The sequence below is a fragment of the Molossus molossus genome, unplaced genomic scaffold (assembly GCF_014108415.1).
Source record: "Molossus molossus isolate mMolMol1 unplaced genomic scaffold, mMolMol1.p scaffold_m16_p_7, whole genome shotgun sequence".
Lineage (NCBI taxonomy): Eukaryota > Metazoa > Chordata > Mammalia > Chiroptera > Molossidae > Molossus > Molossus molossus.
Window position 1 is genome coordinate 32618382 of NW_023425401.1, and position 17275 is coordinate 32635656.

Genomic DNA, 17275 nt, shown 5'->3' on the forward strand with positions numbered 1-17275 from the left:
ACCATAAATCCAGTGCTAAAGAAATAATAGTTAAATTTTAAATATCTTCAAGTAAGACTACTAATAAATCATAATGCTTAAATTTCCTGGGTAGAAAGGCAGATTATTCTCCAAAGCTCTGATAACTAAATTATTCTTTTTTCAACTGTCACAGTGATCTAAATCGAGTTTGAAAAAGCAAATTTAAGTTGAGGAAATGAATTAGACATTTAAACCAATCAATGGATCCAGCTTTTTAAAAAAAAGAACACATACAGTTTAATTGATACTTTGCCAATACAAAAATAAGCATCCACAGAAAGTTTATTTACTGTTTAAATTACTCCATATTTTCATATACGATGAACAGAAAATATATTTTACCCCACACACAGTAAGAACAAGTGCAATCTTTCAAACATTAAAAGTCATAATAAAATCTGTACAACAGATAAATAAAGTTATAATTCTATCAGCTGTAACACCACCAAACCAAACCAAAAACATATATTGTCCAAAGTCACCAGTTTACTTAAAATTCTACTGGTGGTCATACATCTCAATCATAACAACTTGAATCTTTTAATTGACTGCACAAATTTAGATCGATAAATATTTTAAAAAGTAGGAGGGAGTAATAAGAAATAACAAAATGGTTATAAAGAGCTTTCCAAACATTGGAAATAATATACAAAAATTAGTCAGGGGAAAATGTATTAAATGGATCCACGGGGTAGCTGGTACTACACTGGTACAGCTTAAGGAAAGGAAGCAGGTGAATGTTTGAATTGGAAAGGAAATTTGGCCTTTTTATAAAAAAAAAAAAAGCAACAACATCAACAATGACAAAACCCTGTCATGGAGCCTAGAACAACTCTGTGAGACAAAGTGTACAAAGATTTAGGCTTGATACCTAAAAACAACAGTTGGAAAAAAATATCATGTCAGGAAACATAACAACAGAACAAGAACACATAAAGGCATACTGTTTATCACTCCACATCATTGCACATATGATAAGAAAACAATACTGCAGTCATTCTTGAGTGACAGAATTTTCAATGAAGTAGGAATTTCCAGGATGAATATAGATGTAGTCAATCTTATTACCCCAAATTTGATAAATATCAAAAACAGTGTGCCACTAAGCTAATTAAATTATCTATATTTTTTACTGGAAAGGTAATTATTTCCCTGCCTTCATATGTTAACTTAAAATCATTTATAAGTGGAAACACAGATCCAGTAGAAAAGACTTTCACATGCAATCCTATACAATGCACTCTGCTTCACCGATCTATTTCAGTATTTCACATTGGATATGCACATTTTCAATATATACAACCACACATGTTCAACAGACAGCACTGAGCTGTCCTCTTTCCACATACTTTTATTTACATATACAATTATATCTCAAGATAGATGTGTTTCTCCTCTAAGCAGACATAAAGTTAGCTTGAAGAGTTTAAGTTCCTTAGAATTTCAGAAACTTAATGTCTTGATTTATCTTAAATGGCTGATAAAATGAGGAGTCCACAAAAAAATGCAGCTATACATGCCAACCTTTTCAACAGAGATGCGTTATCTTTAGGAATAATGATCTGTGCAAGATCATTAGTGATCTGAGAAATTTCATGTGCCACACAAACAAATATGAAAGTGCTGACAATGATGTTGAGCATTGGGTTTCCAGGTATGAGTACCAAGATGCCCCTTGTGTCCGCCGCCAGCCATATGTGATATTGGCAAATAAACAGCTAGGAGGGAAATATTTAAAGTTAGATATATACAGAAGATCCATGAATACATAACAGTTTTTCCTAATTTAAGTTAATTATGATAGCACAATTATGTTAGCAGGCTTTTACCTAACCATTTAATTCTGTTTCACTACGGGTCCTGAAAAGTCTACTGCAGTCTGCTCTCCAGAACTCCTACATGTTGAAACACTGCTTCAAAGTCTTCAAGAAATGAATCATAGGAACCCTCTAAGTTTATAAAATTTCTTTGCATGACATAGAAGACAGTTGACAGAATATCTGTACTCCAGTATTCAGACCTCAAAGAATGATGGTGTGTGTGTGTGTGTGTATCTAGCTATAAACCTATGTGTATACCTATGTGTGTACTATATGTCCACATATGTATATATTTGTGAATATAGTTATGTATGTACAGATTTGAATGGGAAATGGCATGGTGTTTAAGATGTCTTCATGTTTGCTATGTATGGCCAAACAAATGTTTTCAACTATACTCACGTTTCTGAAGTGTATTTCAAGTTCTAGGATTACACACATTAGAGGATACCTCTATTTCTTTTGATTGTGATTGCAAACGTTCTTACATCACAATGCTTCAAAATACCAGAGTAGAACCCTGGCTGGTTTTGCTCAGTAGTTAGAGCGTCGGCCTGCAGTCCAGAGGCCGGGTTCAGTTCCCGCTAAGGGCGCGTACCTCAGTTGTGGTTTGTCCCTGGCCCTGGTTGGTCGTGCGGGTGGCAGCCACTCGATGTGACCCTTTCGTGTCGATGTTTTTCTCTCTCTCTTCCTCTCTCTCCCTCCCACTCTATCTGAACAAAAAATGGAAAAATGTCTTTGGGTGAGGATAAAAAAAAGAAAAATGAAAAAAAAAAAACCAGAGTAGAAATATGCTTAAGCTTCTTCAACACGTGAGGACTATGACAATTCTATACTTTTAATAGAAACACTAAATAGTAAATTAATTCAATTAAAGTTAATGAAACCTTATTAAAGGGCTGGCAAAAATAAATATTATTTTCTTAAAAATATTTTATCTTTATTGATTTGAGAGAGAGAGAGGAAGGGAAAGGGGGAGAGAGAGAGAGAGAGACAACAATGAGAGAGAACATCCTTTGGCCACCTCCTGCATGCCCCCTGCTGGGGGTTAGTCCCACAACCTGGGCATGTGTCCTGACTGGCAATCAAACCAGAGACCTGTCCTTGGTGCATGGGTTGATGCTCAACCAGTGAGCCACACTGGCCAGGCAAAAAATAAATATTCTTTAGTCCACTGAATGACTTGGTAAGTCATTCATGATCAAGAATTTTAAATTCTATGTAACCTCTCTTATAAATGAGACTTAAAAAATAATAGAACATTTATTCAAGAACTCAAAAGGGAAATTTATTTCCCTATTTGAAAAAAGATAACTTAATAAATCTTATACTTAAAAATGTATCTTAAATAAATCACATGCTTTAAAATTTATCTTTTATGATTACAATACGAATTCTGTTTTACAATATTATGTTTCAAATAAAGCTCAGAACACTCAGAATGTACTTCAAAACCTACTTTAAAGTAATTTTGGAGATAATTGCATAATAGGTATTACATGCAAAATGTAATGGGTTTTTAAATTTTCCCCAATTTCCAATCATAAGGGTGAATTTTATTATGATAAGCAGTAAAACCTAAATTCCAATAGTATTATATTTAATTATGGAGATAATAACAAATCAAAATCCCCTCAGCTTGATTTAATTTATATCTATTTATAAATTTCATTTACATCTACTTCACTTTTTCTCTCCTGATCTCAGCATTCTGGACGTGCTTGAAAGCTTAAGACAATATAAAGAGCATTGTGAAAGTCATCTATGCCTAGTCATTTAAATAAAGCTTTAAAAAATTCTGTAATACATTATTGCTTTTGAAAGTACTTACTTTCCCCCCTATATTTCCATAAATAACATAGCTTTGATTAAAAAAATATGTCAGGTTTACACACATACACATATATAAACGTACATGTATATAACACAAGCATACATATAACTCTTGGCTTTGTAAGATAGAGCAAAATAGTAATGTACCAACCTCTAATGAGATTTTTCCAAACCAAGCAAAAAATGAACTGTAAACGGAACGAGCATATCCAGGAATATTCCTGATTAGGATAAAGGCTAAAATCTAAAAAAAGCCACAACGGTAAATATTAATAATCTGTTTATTAAAAGCAGTTTTGCTTGCCTTCAAGACATGAATTTATTCTTTATATTCTTAAACTTGATACATACAACATGTTTTTTTCCAACACATAAAGTATTAGCAAGTTATTTTGTTCTAGAGCCTATACAAACTAGATTTCTCAAACATGTAGTCTATATATTGTATATCAGTGCAAAAATTAGGTAGTATATGGCTGAACAGTTTCATTTCATGTTTATTAGAAAAAAATATGAACCCACTTTGAGGTCCTTTGTGTAGAAAGAGATGATATATTAATGTGGCAAAATTTATAAAACCTCATGATATAGTTTTGCTTCTTCCATAAACAGCCTCTAGAAATTCTCCCTTCTTCTCTTTGCTGGGCTCCTCATTTTTCAGGCCTGAATTTAGACACTACTTTCTCCAAGAACCTTGCTGTGATATCAAGATGTGTCAGGAAGAAGTCCCAGGCATTTTCAAAGCAGCCTGTTCTTAACCTTTACCACACTAATCACAATGCACTGATTTTCTGCAACCAGAGGTGTCTGTAAAAATGGAAATCTGACTTGAGTTGCCTCTAGCCTTGGCCTACCTCCCATACACTACAACAGACTTCTCTGGTCCTGGGCTCTGAGCTCCAGCCCCAGTGGCCTTCTGGAATAAGTTCCCTGAATGTGGTATATGCTCCTTCCCAGCACAGGCCTATGTTCCTGCTGCCTGCTATGCCTGCTTCCCTCCAAATCAGCTTAGTTTTCTCAGGGAAATTATCCCTGACCTTCACTCCAACTCCAACTAGATCACAGCCCCTCATGATGTTCTCGTATTACATCATGTCTTCTATTTATTATTACATGGTATTATATGATTATTATCTGTAATAGAAGAACGTAGGCTCGATAAGGGTTGTTAAAAGCAAATATGAAAAAGTACAATTAACATTTTCCAAGTGTCTCTTAAGTGACAAATACTAATTATTTCCATACATTTAATATAACAACCCTTTAAAAGAGATTTTAATATCCCTGTTACAATAGAGAAAACTAAGGCTTAGAAATATTAAGTAATATAAGCACATTTTAAAGAGTTTGATCTCAAATTTATCTGCCTTTAAAGACTGTGTTCTTATCAAGAATTAAGAAAAAATTTCTCTAAATCAAGATAATTACCTGTACAACAGAAACAGATGGGTGGAGTTCATTGCATTCTGCTTTGTTTTTACAACTGCTAGCCCAGATGGAATAGGTCTAAAATGAAAAGTACATGAATCAGTTTACAAATACAGTTACACATTAAAGAGGTAGCATTTTCAGAACATGTTGAAATTTTATTTATTTATAACTTTCTACTTCATTATGTGATTTAAACATTTTCAGTAAAAATTTCCCCCAGGTTTGCTCATCACCTGTTTCCGTGTCTCCACTGCCCAAACGTAAGAAAGCACAGAGCGGGCCTCGGTCTCTCTGGAAACCGGTCCCGAGCAGGGATAGCTCTTCATGCCAAACACCTTACATTCATATTTCCCCCCAAATTTATTACAACTTTTAAAATTTCTATTTCACTTATATTTTGATTGTTCTTCATATTTAACTTTTTATATGTATTCACTTCATAATTTATATTCAGTTGGAAAATAAAAAGAGAATTTTTAAGTAAACATTTTATTTATTAAATATAACTGATTAAATTCTTATCTCTAAAAGTAAGATTTCTATACCAATTAGAATGTTGGAAAATTAGAAGATTACATTTTAAAACTTACCAAGAAAGAAACTACTGAAATAAACAACAGAACATTTGAAATTTTATTTGAAAAAAGAGGTTCACCCTTTCCTTCAGAAAGTATTTGACGTTTTTGTAAAGCCAGATAAATGAAAGCAAACAACATTCCATGAAAGACTACCTGGAAAATAAGGAGAGAAACTTTGTTTTAAACAGCTACTTTCCAATAAATAGCAAAAAATGTGGTAAATGAGAAAAAGATGCATAAAAGTAAGCAGGTTAAAAGCTTAAAGTTTCATAGTTTCTAGGACTTAAATTTCAAGAGTAAAAGTTCAAGCAATGAAATAAAGCCCATGACTGTTACAAACTATCAGCAATGGACAAGCAAACATCTCGTGTAACAATGAGACAAAGTGGCTCACAGTGAGCAGCAAGTGAAGAAATGGACAATTAAAAAATAATAATAAAATCTATCCTGAAGACACATTATAAAATTTAACTCTACTGAACCAAGATAAAACATCATATATTAGTATTTTTTTCAATCAAATACAACACACAACAATAATACCAAGGTCAGACTATTAAATAGGAATATATGTACATAAGAGTGAAAAACATATGTTGGACCAGAATGCTTTCTTTTTTAAATGAAGACTTGATGTGAACTACCATATCGTAGTAGAATGCTCTAATGTGAAAGTTGAAAATTTAAAATTATTAACAAGACCTTTGCAAAGCTTTTTATTTCTTTTCTTCTTCTTTTTTTTTTTTTATCCTCACCCAAGGACATTTTTCCATTTTTTTGTTCGGATAGAGTGGAAGGGAGAGAGAAGAAGAGAGAAAGTGAAACATCGACGTGAAAGAGACACATCGAGTGGTTGCCACCCACACGACCCAACCAGGGCCGGGGACAAACTGCAACCGAGGTACATGCCCTTAGTGGGAACCGAACCCAGGTCTCTCTGGACAGCAAGCCAACGCTCTAACCGTTGAGCCAAACTGGCCAGCGCATACAAAGCTTTTTATTAATAATTAATACATGGTTTGAAACACAATGTAGTTCATTGGAAAGTGCACAGGTACTGGAATCCTGGCGATGGCAAAGAAATAGGCACCAAGAAAACATCTGTTGAATGAAAAACGGGATAAGTGAAAGATGGGAGGAAAAGGGAAAAGAGTAAAGAGGGGTAATTAATACTTATTCAGTGCCTATTATTTTCCGAATGCTGTGCTGGACGTTTTACACTTTGCTGGCCAACTGAATCTTAACCATTTTCTTCAAAATTAAATTCATAGACGCATTCATGACACTGATCTCTCTTCTTCACAAATTTCTACCTCCAAATTTATATTGCATAGTTTAGTGGTAATCTTGGGCTTTAAACTAGATTGTAAGGTTTAGAAGTCTGGAGATATGTTTTCTTTCTCTAATATATCCCTCACAACCCCAAACCTAGAGCATATATTGGGGCGCAATGTATATTGTGCTGAATGGCTGAAGCTTATATATGAAGGATCACCTGTAAGTCAAAATTATGACTCAAACAAAGGCCACTTCATTGACAACATTTTCAGTCTCTTGGGGATACACATAGACGTGCACCCTGTCTCTGCTATAGAAAAGTAGAGGGACAGTGCTGCTTTAACAAATCAACATGTTTCCTTACTCTAAAATGGGATAAAAATAGATTTAAAATTTCCAAATAATTTTTTAAGAGTACAATATGAAATGGCAAAAGATCACAAGGTAAATACATACATAACGGTCTAACCTCCATCTGAACCACCATTCATACACATTTCCTTTCAGTTCAAAGCACTTGGACAATGGCCAAAGAGAAAAGATCTTCTCAAATGCACCCTGAGAAAAGGAATCCAGAAAATAAAGATGGTACAAGTCAATATTTGCTTTGCAATTCATTATAAATTATAATTTTCTAAAATTAGGATTATATAAGGATGACTTAGTTTTAATATTCTCTTTATTTCACTTAAAAATATCACTTCATTTGAAATCCATTTGAACATAAACTTATTTTACTAATTGCTAATAAAGATGACAAAACATTTTTGTTAACTTACTTTCACTGCACATGAAAGGGTACTGAGAATGAAAAATTTAAAAAGAACGAGCTGGTTATTGGAAAATTATTCCATTTAAGATTTTAAATCTAGTACACAAAACAGCTAACATTTACTGATCAAAACACAAAAATACAAAGACTTCAGCCAATATGATATAAATAACCTAAAAAATGGTTAAGGTTAAAATATAGTTTTTCTTTCTCTAAATGTCCTTAATAATCTATAATGAGTCATGTGAATTAAAAGAATCCTCTGAATTAGGCACCTTAGTCAGTCAACCATACCCAAGAGTTTCAAACTAGTGTTTGAAACAAAGTTTACAATTTTACTCTGGTGAAGTTAGTAAATCGTACCCTTTTATTAACCTGACAGCCTGGAAAATCTGAGAATGAAGAAGCAGAAGTCTTGGGTACATTCCTGCACATTAATGAAGTCTTTCAAAGAAGAGAACAAAAACCTCAATTTCCAGACTAAAGAATGACGACAAACTCTATTAAGGAAAGCTCCATTATTAGACTGAATGCCACAGCATAAAAAAATGTAACATCACAATTCTTACAAAGGCTTCTAAAAATTAAGAAAAAATATGAAAACAGTATTATATTTTAGGTAACATTGAATGCTTAGGTCAGAAAAACTTTTTTTAGTACAATATAATATTCTCCTTTTAATGACAGAATTTAAAATGCTCATAGCTTATTATAAATAAGTCCTGTCTATGCCTTAGAATATTAAAGAAGCTTCTTAACAAAACTTGCAATATCAAGTAGTTATATATCATGTATGTGTACAATATGAAATGCAGAAATATGATCTAATAGATTATAAACAGCTATTAGATATGATCTTCTGTATCACACATATATAATGTATTTATAATGTACAACTTTATTTCTGATTAAAAATTTATTTCTTATGTGATCAGTAAACAGGTATTTATTAAGCATCCATTTTGTGAAAGACACTTGGCTATACTGGGCCATGTACGTTTTTCTTGTGCAGTGGTAAACACTAATCCAGGACAGGGGAAACCTTCTTAGTCTTTCTATTGAACTCTGGTCCACCTTCCTTTCTCTCCATCAGATGCACCACAGAGTGTTGGGAATTTTAATGAATGACTGTTAAGCAGTTGTTGCAGTTACCTGGCTATCTCTTTATACATTTGCCTATTGTTTCCTTATTATTTCATATATCTCCTGCAAAAAACCTTAGAGGTCATGCAGAAATATAAATACTTTATTTCTAAGTATGAAAATAAGTATGAGCTCTGGCCGGTTTGGCTCAGCGATTAGAGTATTGGCCTGCGGTCCAGAGAGACCTGGGTTCGGTTCCCATTAAGGGCACGTATCTCAGTTGCAGTTTGTCCCCAGCCCTGGTTGGGTGGTGAAGGTGGCAGCCACTCGATGTGTACTTTTCACATCGATGTTTCTCTCTCACTCTCTCTCTCTCTCTTCCTCTCTCTCCCTCCCACTCTATCTGAACGAAAAATGAAAAGAAAAATGTCCTCGGGTGAAGATAGAAAAAAAAAAAAGAAAAAAAGTATGAATGAAACCATATAAAACAAACAAGCAAAATATCAGCTTTACAGAATTACACACATACACCCCGTACATGACATTTGCACCTGATAACAGCCAGGTACAAGACAGAGAGTGTGCGAGACAAGAAAAAACTGCAGAATGTGTCACAACTATAGGCAGTCAAATTAAGATATTTAGTTATGAATGTCATGCTGCCCAAATGATATGTCTGCCTGACGGACTGATCGATAGGTAGTTTGCCACCCTGTTAAAGTAACTAAGAGAAAATGACCAAACTGCTAATTAAATTAAACATACTACACATATACAAATCCTTTGCTCCTAAGTTGGTTTTACTAACTGCCAAAATTTTAATCTATGCAGTTATGGAAAATGAAGTAACACTTTGATGCAATGAATAATGCACAAACCAAGTTACAAATTCTGTCAAGAGATTTTTGATCTCCACTTAGAGTAGTGTCTTATAAGAGGCATTCAATAAACGTTTGATTGATCAAGTAAAATGGGTTTTGAACAATTGCCAGAGGAAGAGCTTTGAATTGCTCTTACAACAAAACAGGGGTAAGAAAGTAGGTCTCAAAGAACTACACTGAGTAGTCAACTACAGAGTGACACTTTTATTACAGTCATTAAAAAATGAAGCTAAAGAAAAGCTCTGACTCTTCTCACATACTTTAATAAACTTGAACTCTAAAATATAATAGAACAAAATAAACTAAAAAAGACTGTACAAACCTGAGAATATGCCAAAAAACATATACATAACAGCAAGAGGGCTAGTTTCAACAGTAAGCCAAAATGCCAGAAACAACTTCCTAAAACAGAAAATAATTACTTTACTAAAAAAATGTAAATTTACATAAGAAAACATTAAATACTATTTGATGTATTAATACACTGCATAGTTCATAACATAATTTAAGGCTGTTTATAAGTTATACAAAATATATCTAAGCAGTACAAAGTACAAATAGGACAAAAAGAAAATGGTGCAGGGTCCTTGCTAGGAATGAGGTTACAACATACACCTGATACCCTATATACCTACTGTTAGTCCACTATAACATATTTGAAAATACCTGCTAAATTCAATTATATTTATTCATTATTTAAAGTTACAACAAAATTTGGAACAATATGTTCAATGTAATTCTAACAAACACTCATGGTGAATCTAACTTAGGTAAGACTGCTTAAACACTGAAGTTCTAAAGAGAGTTCTTAAATTCTCTAAAGGACTAGGATTTAACCTTAAGATATATTTAACATATACATGTTTTGAGTCATGTGTTCACAGTGTATACCCACTGATTATTCATTTAATTAATATTTTGGGTTTATGTCAAGAATTAAACTACAGAGACTGTCCAAAGACACCAATGAACTTTATTAAAAGCTGGTACTCAACTCGTTCCCCCCAAATTTTTTCATATTGTAATGGAAGTCAACAGAAAATATTTTTTGATATACAATATTTAGTTGAGTTAAATATATTATTAAAAATACTTTTTCCATAAAGGGAAAATTTTTAATGATATGATCTTAAGTGGGGGGTGGGGAAGCATTAAGATAAATGACTGTGGCCTCACTTTAAACACTATCAGTAACTGGCTATGTGAAATTTGAAGATGATGATCTTTTGGACACATAAGTTCCCTTATAGGTAAAATAAGTGGTAATAACTGCTTAAAGGACTGTCCAGAAGATAAATTATATTAGTGCTTTCAAAACTTATTTGACATAAAAATCCTTTTCGTTAATGATGTTTATTCAAAATCTCAATACGTATAAGAAATCAAATAAAGCAAATTGTCAAGATTGAAGCAGAATGTAAGAGACTAGAGCCCTATCCGGCTTTCCGTTCTTTTTTCTACCTCTCTTCATTCTGGCTCTGTGCAAGACTGAAAACTGTTGCATTAGCTAATAGGTAAAATGGCTTTGAAAATTTTAAATTTAAAAAAGAGAAGACACACACACTATAGATACAAACTATTATTCTGAACTGTTGTTATTTGAACTACTTAGATGCAACATTTTAGAAACAGTTCTTAAGAACAAACTTTCAAAATGTCAATACTATACATACATTTTAACTGTTTACATATCTCAATAAAAATAATAGCTTTTAGCAACTAAAAAGAAATTTAGTCATTGAAAGAATATATTTACTAACATAAGAGTATATTTACCGTTTGCTTTTTTTTGGATTATTTGAGGCCACAGTGCTAATGTAACATATATGATCATGAACCATACAGTGACCAAGGGGACAAAGTAATAGAATTGATAAGGCCGATCCATTACTATACATAACACCACTACCAGGAAATTGAGACGAAATAAGACCTATTAAAAAGGAGAAGAAAATGGTTTTCATTTCAGGTATTCATGAAGAGAGCAAAACAGATTCTCTCTGACAAAGTATAAATGTTTATTTGAGACTAGAATAATAAATACACAAGCATATTTTACTAATCCCCAAAATTATATTTGTTCTGCAATTATTGTTAAGAGTTGCATATAAAATATTTATGCATCATTATATTAACTAAATCCCATCAAAGCACAAGCCTGAGCTGTCCTCTGGCTACAACTGCCATTGTGTTAAATGTAGGGAAAAAATCATAAATCTCCTTCCTAGGGCTACAGTAGTTTATAAGCGGAGATTAGATTACCTCAAGAAAAGGTGTCCATTTCATCTCTATTTGATGCTGATTTATCCCATTTGGGATTAAATTGAGAGTTGTCATAGATACAATATAATATTACTCAAATTAAAAAGTATCTTTGGGACTTATGTAATAGTCATTTCAGACAGTGTGATGTCATTCAAAGAATAAAGAATCTACAAGGTTGATATTAGAGCTGCAGCACTTACTACGTGACCATAGGCAAATTATTTAAACTCTCTGAGCCTCAGTGTCCTTGTCTGTACACAAGATCACAACTCAGGGCAGTATTGAGGGGTAAGTAAAATAATGTTCAGAAATTGCCTAGAATGAGGTAGAAACTTAAATATTAATCCTCTTCTTTGAGAGAGAAAACATAAGCTATAATAATAATTCCAGGTAACTGTACATTTCTACAAAACGAAAGTGAACGCAATATTTTCCCTTGTGTACTCGTGCTTTTGTTATACATTCATCTAAATTATATTTTCCCTTCCCTCAGTAATAAATTATTTATCTGGAATTATTAACCACAGAACACGGAAATAACACAACTGTGAAGTGCTATTTGATGAATTCAAATTATTTATGGTCTTATATTTATATTTTGTCAACAATTAGCCACAGCATGTTGAACTGAAAGAAGAAGAAAATAACTGAATACATTCCTACCTGACACACTCTATGGATGCCAAAGTCTCCTTTGATCCAGAAGTATGAGAAATGCCCATAGCCTGTCTGAAATAGATATGCAGCAACCAGAACCCGAATATGCATGTACACAGGTAAAAACTGTTGACAAAAATAGATAGGTAAATATATATGTTGGCATTAACTATACCTTGAATGATCATAACCAGTACTTTTAAACAAGATAATGGATCATTGTTATCATTTGGCATTATCTCAATGAAAATACTTATTCTCAAAAGTTAGGCATTATAGCAGGAGTTAAAAATGTAGACTTTGGAATCAGATAGCCATAGATTTAAATTCTGGTTCTGCCACTTACTAAGCTATGTCTGAGTTTTCTAAACTGCTTAAATGAGACTCTTACCTCTTTCCTCAAAGGGTTCTTGTAAGGAATGCATGATTAAATACTTTGTATATTTCTTCCAGTTAGAATTAAATATATGATATCAAATTATTAATCATCACTATGGACTTCACATTTTCCCAATAAGAAAAAAACAAAATTCCTACATATTTGGCCCTCTTAAATATATAGATGTTAGACTTGTAAATAAAATGGTCACATGACTACTTACAATATTTAGCAGTACATACATATTTAAAAACATATGCAAACATAATTTAGAAATATTATTTCCCTGCACTCTTATTTTATACAATAATTTTATTTCACAATGCTACATAAATTATTTCATCATGACCAAGATCCTTAGAATCACTTGCTATAGTTCTTCAGAGCATCCCATCTTCCCTTTGAGGTTGAATGAAATATACCATATTTCTATATTTTATGGGAGTCACTGGAAATATGATCTTACTTACAAGCCCTGATTCTTATAACCTTAGAACACTGTCATTCTGCTCATCCACCAACCATTGGTCCTTTAGATACATATTAATGATTTCTACAGTGTAACTAGTATACAGTTTTAAAAAAATATCTTTTAAAGGCTTGTTCTGTGACAGCCAACCCTTGCAGTTATAAGGCCATTCTTTTGGGGATAATTACTAAATCTATTTACATTTTTTTTTTACTTCTATTTTATAGACTTGTTGGATCACCTTTGTAATTATCCAGCATTAATACTGCTTATTAGCCACTTTGGTTAATGTGTTTTCCTCAAGTGATGCTTTGCAGGATAAAATACAATCATTAAGCAGACACATTAAATAGACTTTCTAAGGCCTTGGATATATGCATCTTTTGTATATATCCTTGAATACATCTTTTTTTTCCTGTGGGACAGTATTTATTATTCTGGAAGGGAAAAAAACCCTGAATCTATAACAGTTCATAAATTCTTTCACATAGCCACCACTCTAGCCAGACTATTAGATTCCTGTCTCCTAAAGGGGCCCTCTTGTGCTTCCTCATTCCCTCTCCTTTATTTACCTGTTTACTCTATCCTGGAATGTTCTTCTCCCAACCACATTTACTTACTCAAATTCTATTCTTCTTTAGAGCCCTGTTCAAAATTTCCAATCTTTACTCACAGATGAAAGCTATTTCTCCTTCCTCTGAGTTTCCAGACTACCAACAATCTAGATGCCAGAGTTTTATTTATTATTCTTTATCATTAGTTCTTTTTAAATGTCTTATCAATAGATCATAAATTTTCAGTGAAGGTGTAACACATTAGAACTACAGAGATGAAGGTGGAAAATATACTACTGAAATAACAATAACCTCAATATGTATCTAATCTAAACCTGTGCCCTTACTTCATTCTTGGATGTTCTCTAAAATATTCCCTTCAAGTACCTGAGCACTTTTTAATAGCAGAAAACATACAAATTCCAAACGCAATCCATTCCATTTTCAGATGATCCTTAACTGCTATACAGTTGCTTTTCATAAAAAGTTGAAGTCTAACTCTAGGTAAAACTACCAACAACAGCCTTCTAGGGCAGTGCTGTGCAACAGAAATAAAAGGGAGTCACACAGTAAAATTTCAATATGACCATCAGAACATTTAAAAAGTTAAAAGGGTCCTGGCTGGTTTGGCTCAGCTGTTCGAGCGTCGGCCTGCAGACCAAAGAGTACCGAGTTTGATTCCAGCCAAGGGCACATGCCTCGGTTGCGGTTAGTCCCCGGGCTCTGTTGGGGTCGTGTGGGAAGCAACCAATCGATGTTTCTTTCTTCTTTCTTTCTTTCTCTCTCTCTCTCTCTCTCTCTCTCCCCCCCCCCCCCCCCCTCCCACTCTGTCTGAAGATAAATGTAAAAATATCCTCGGATGAGGATTAAAAATAAATAAATAAATAAATAAATAAATAGAAGAAAAAAATGAAACTAATTTCCATCAATATATTTTATTCAATATATCTAAAATATTATCATTCCAACATGCAATTAGATATTTTACATTATTTTTATACTAAATTTTGAAGTTAATATGCATTTATCATAATTAATATTTAATCTGGTTTGTGTCACTTTATGTAGTATAGCACATTTTAATTGTGACTGGCTACATTTCAAGTGCTCAACAGTCACCTGTGGCTAGTAGTTACCTTAAGGAAGAGTCTAGCTCTGGAACCATATGCACAGGCTTAATCACTCTCATATCTAATAGTTCTGCAAGTATTTATTTATTATTTTTTAAAAATGTTTGTATTGTTTTCAGAATGCGAGGAAGGGAGAGAGAGAGAAACGTCAATGTAAGAAGGAAAACGATCGGCTGCCTCCTGTAAGGCCCCTAGTGGAGATCGAGCTTGCAACCCAGGCACGTGTCCTGATGGGACTGAACCGGGACCTCTCAGTCCATGGAACAAGGCTCACTCAGTCCATGAGCCACACTGGCCAGTCAGTTCTACAAGTATTTCAAAAACAGATGTCAAACCTACGCTAACTGTTACTAATTAACCACTCTCCCTAAAACATGCTTTCAAGTCCCTTCAAGATTGGGGCTAGATCTATAAATTTGAGACTATGTTCTTATATTTCAACAGTAAAACATTCATTTAAATGGAATTAAACACTATCACTATAATTTGCCAAAAGTTCCTGACAGTGCTGGATTATTACAAATTACATGTAATAATTCTCTCAATTTTTGTTTGTTTGTTTTTATCCTCACCTGAGGACATTTTTCCATTTTTTGTACAGATAGAGCGGGAGGGAGAGAGAGGAAGGGAGAGAGAGAGAGAAACATCGACGTGAAGGGACACATCGAGTGGCTGCCACCTGCACGACCAACCAGGGCCGGGGACAAACTGCAACCGAAGTACGTGCCCTTAGCGGGAACCGAACCAGGGTCTCTCCGAACAGCAGGCCGACGCTCTAACCGCTGAGCCAACTGGCCAGGGCAATTCTCTCAATTTTTTAAGATATTTTAAACCAACAGAAAAGTTGCAAGGATAGTACAATGGATATCTATATACAAATTATGCTGAACCATTTAAAATATATTATAGACCACATGACATCATCCCTAAATATTTTAGCAAGTACCTCATAAGCAGAATACCTGATCATATTTTTATGATCATAACCAAGAAGTTTAATATGAATATAACTGTGCCTGCTGTACAATGCACACTCAAATTTTCCTGATTGTCCCAGGAACATTCTTTATTGTTAAAAAAATTTTTTTTTTTAAATTTAGAAACCTTGAATTAATGATCACACATACCATTTAGTTATCATTCTTTTTGAGTCTCTTTTATTTATTTTTTTATCCTCACCCGAGGACCTTTTTTTTCATTTTTTTTTTTCAGAAAGAGTGGGAGGGAGGGAGAGGAAGAGAGAGAGAGAGAGAGAGAAACATCAACATGAAAGGGACACATCGAGTGGCAGCCACCCGCACGACCCAACAAGGGCCGGGGACAAACTGCAACCGAGGTACGTGCCTTAGTGGGAACTGAACCCGGGTCTCTCTGGACGGCAGGCCGACGCTCTAACCGCTGAGCCAAACCAGCCAGGGTTAGTCGCTTTTAATTTAAACTGTATTTCTTTTTGTCTTTCATGAGTCAAGTATTACTTACAATAAAATTTTAGGTATAAAAATATATTTGAAATTCCAACTTCATTAAAATTAATAGCCAGGCTAACTTCTGGTTCTGTTCTTTTTCTAGTCCCACAAATTTTCCCTTAAGACCTTTGGTTAAGGTCCCTTCATATAAGTTATTTACAAACTCTGAAAAGAAAAACTCCACAAGGGAACACAAAATCATCCACTGTATATAACTACCTTGCTGTACTTTCCATATTAAATTCATAGTATTTTATCCATTTTAGATTTAAATTATGTCTTAAAAGAATGTTTATACCAAGAATTGCAATCTGTCAGACCATCTGTATTATTTTAAGAATTTTCCATTAATTTTTTATATAGTATCTATTTTAGTATAAGACACGGCACAACTAAAGTTCAATATATTTTACTCAAAATGAAAAACAACAATATTAAGATTAGGTAATTAAAATAATCTTGGCAGTTAAAAGGAGTTTTTAATTAAGGGAATCCCTCAAATATTCAAGAATCAGGTCCCAAAATATGTTATAACCCACGCTAACAGTGCTTTACTGGTGCAGGTAATTTCTAACCACAAACGCTTACAGTATAAAGCACAGGGATATGTTAATTAATCATAACAAGTGATCTGTTAATGAAAAGTATGTCCTTCCAG

At 33.5% G+C, this 17275-nt stretch overlaps 1 protein-coding gene across 2 annotated transcripts in view; it reads right to left on the reverse strand.

The window, feature by feature from the left end:
- Positions 1–285: 285 nt before the first annotated feature.
- Positions 286–17275, reverse strand: part of CASD1 (CAS1 domain containing 1) — a 49730-nt gene continuing 32740 nt past the window's right edge. Inside the window, exons 11-18 of one of the 2 annotated variants that reach the window (XM_036246911.1) lie at positions 12626–12745; positions 11474–11630; positions 10020–10099; positions 7418–7519; positions 5696–5836; positions 5103–5180; positions 3826–3918; positions 286–1739 (exon numbers count right to left, since the gene is read on the reverse strand). In XM_036246911.1, the coding sequence (XP_036102804.1) occupies positions 1491–1739; positions 3826–3918; positions 5103–5180; positions 5696–5836; positions 7418–7519; positions 10020–10099; positions 11474–11630; positions 12626–12745 (1020 nt within the window). In that variant the 3' untranslated portion in view covers positions 286–1490. Of the gene's footprint in view, positions 1740–3825; positions 3919–5102; positions 5181–5695; positions 5837–7417; positions 7520–10019; positions 10100–11473; positions 11631–12625; positions 12746–17275 lie in introns of those variants that run through there. The other variant, XR_004957352.1, reaches the window with a different exon arrangement.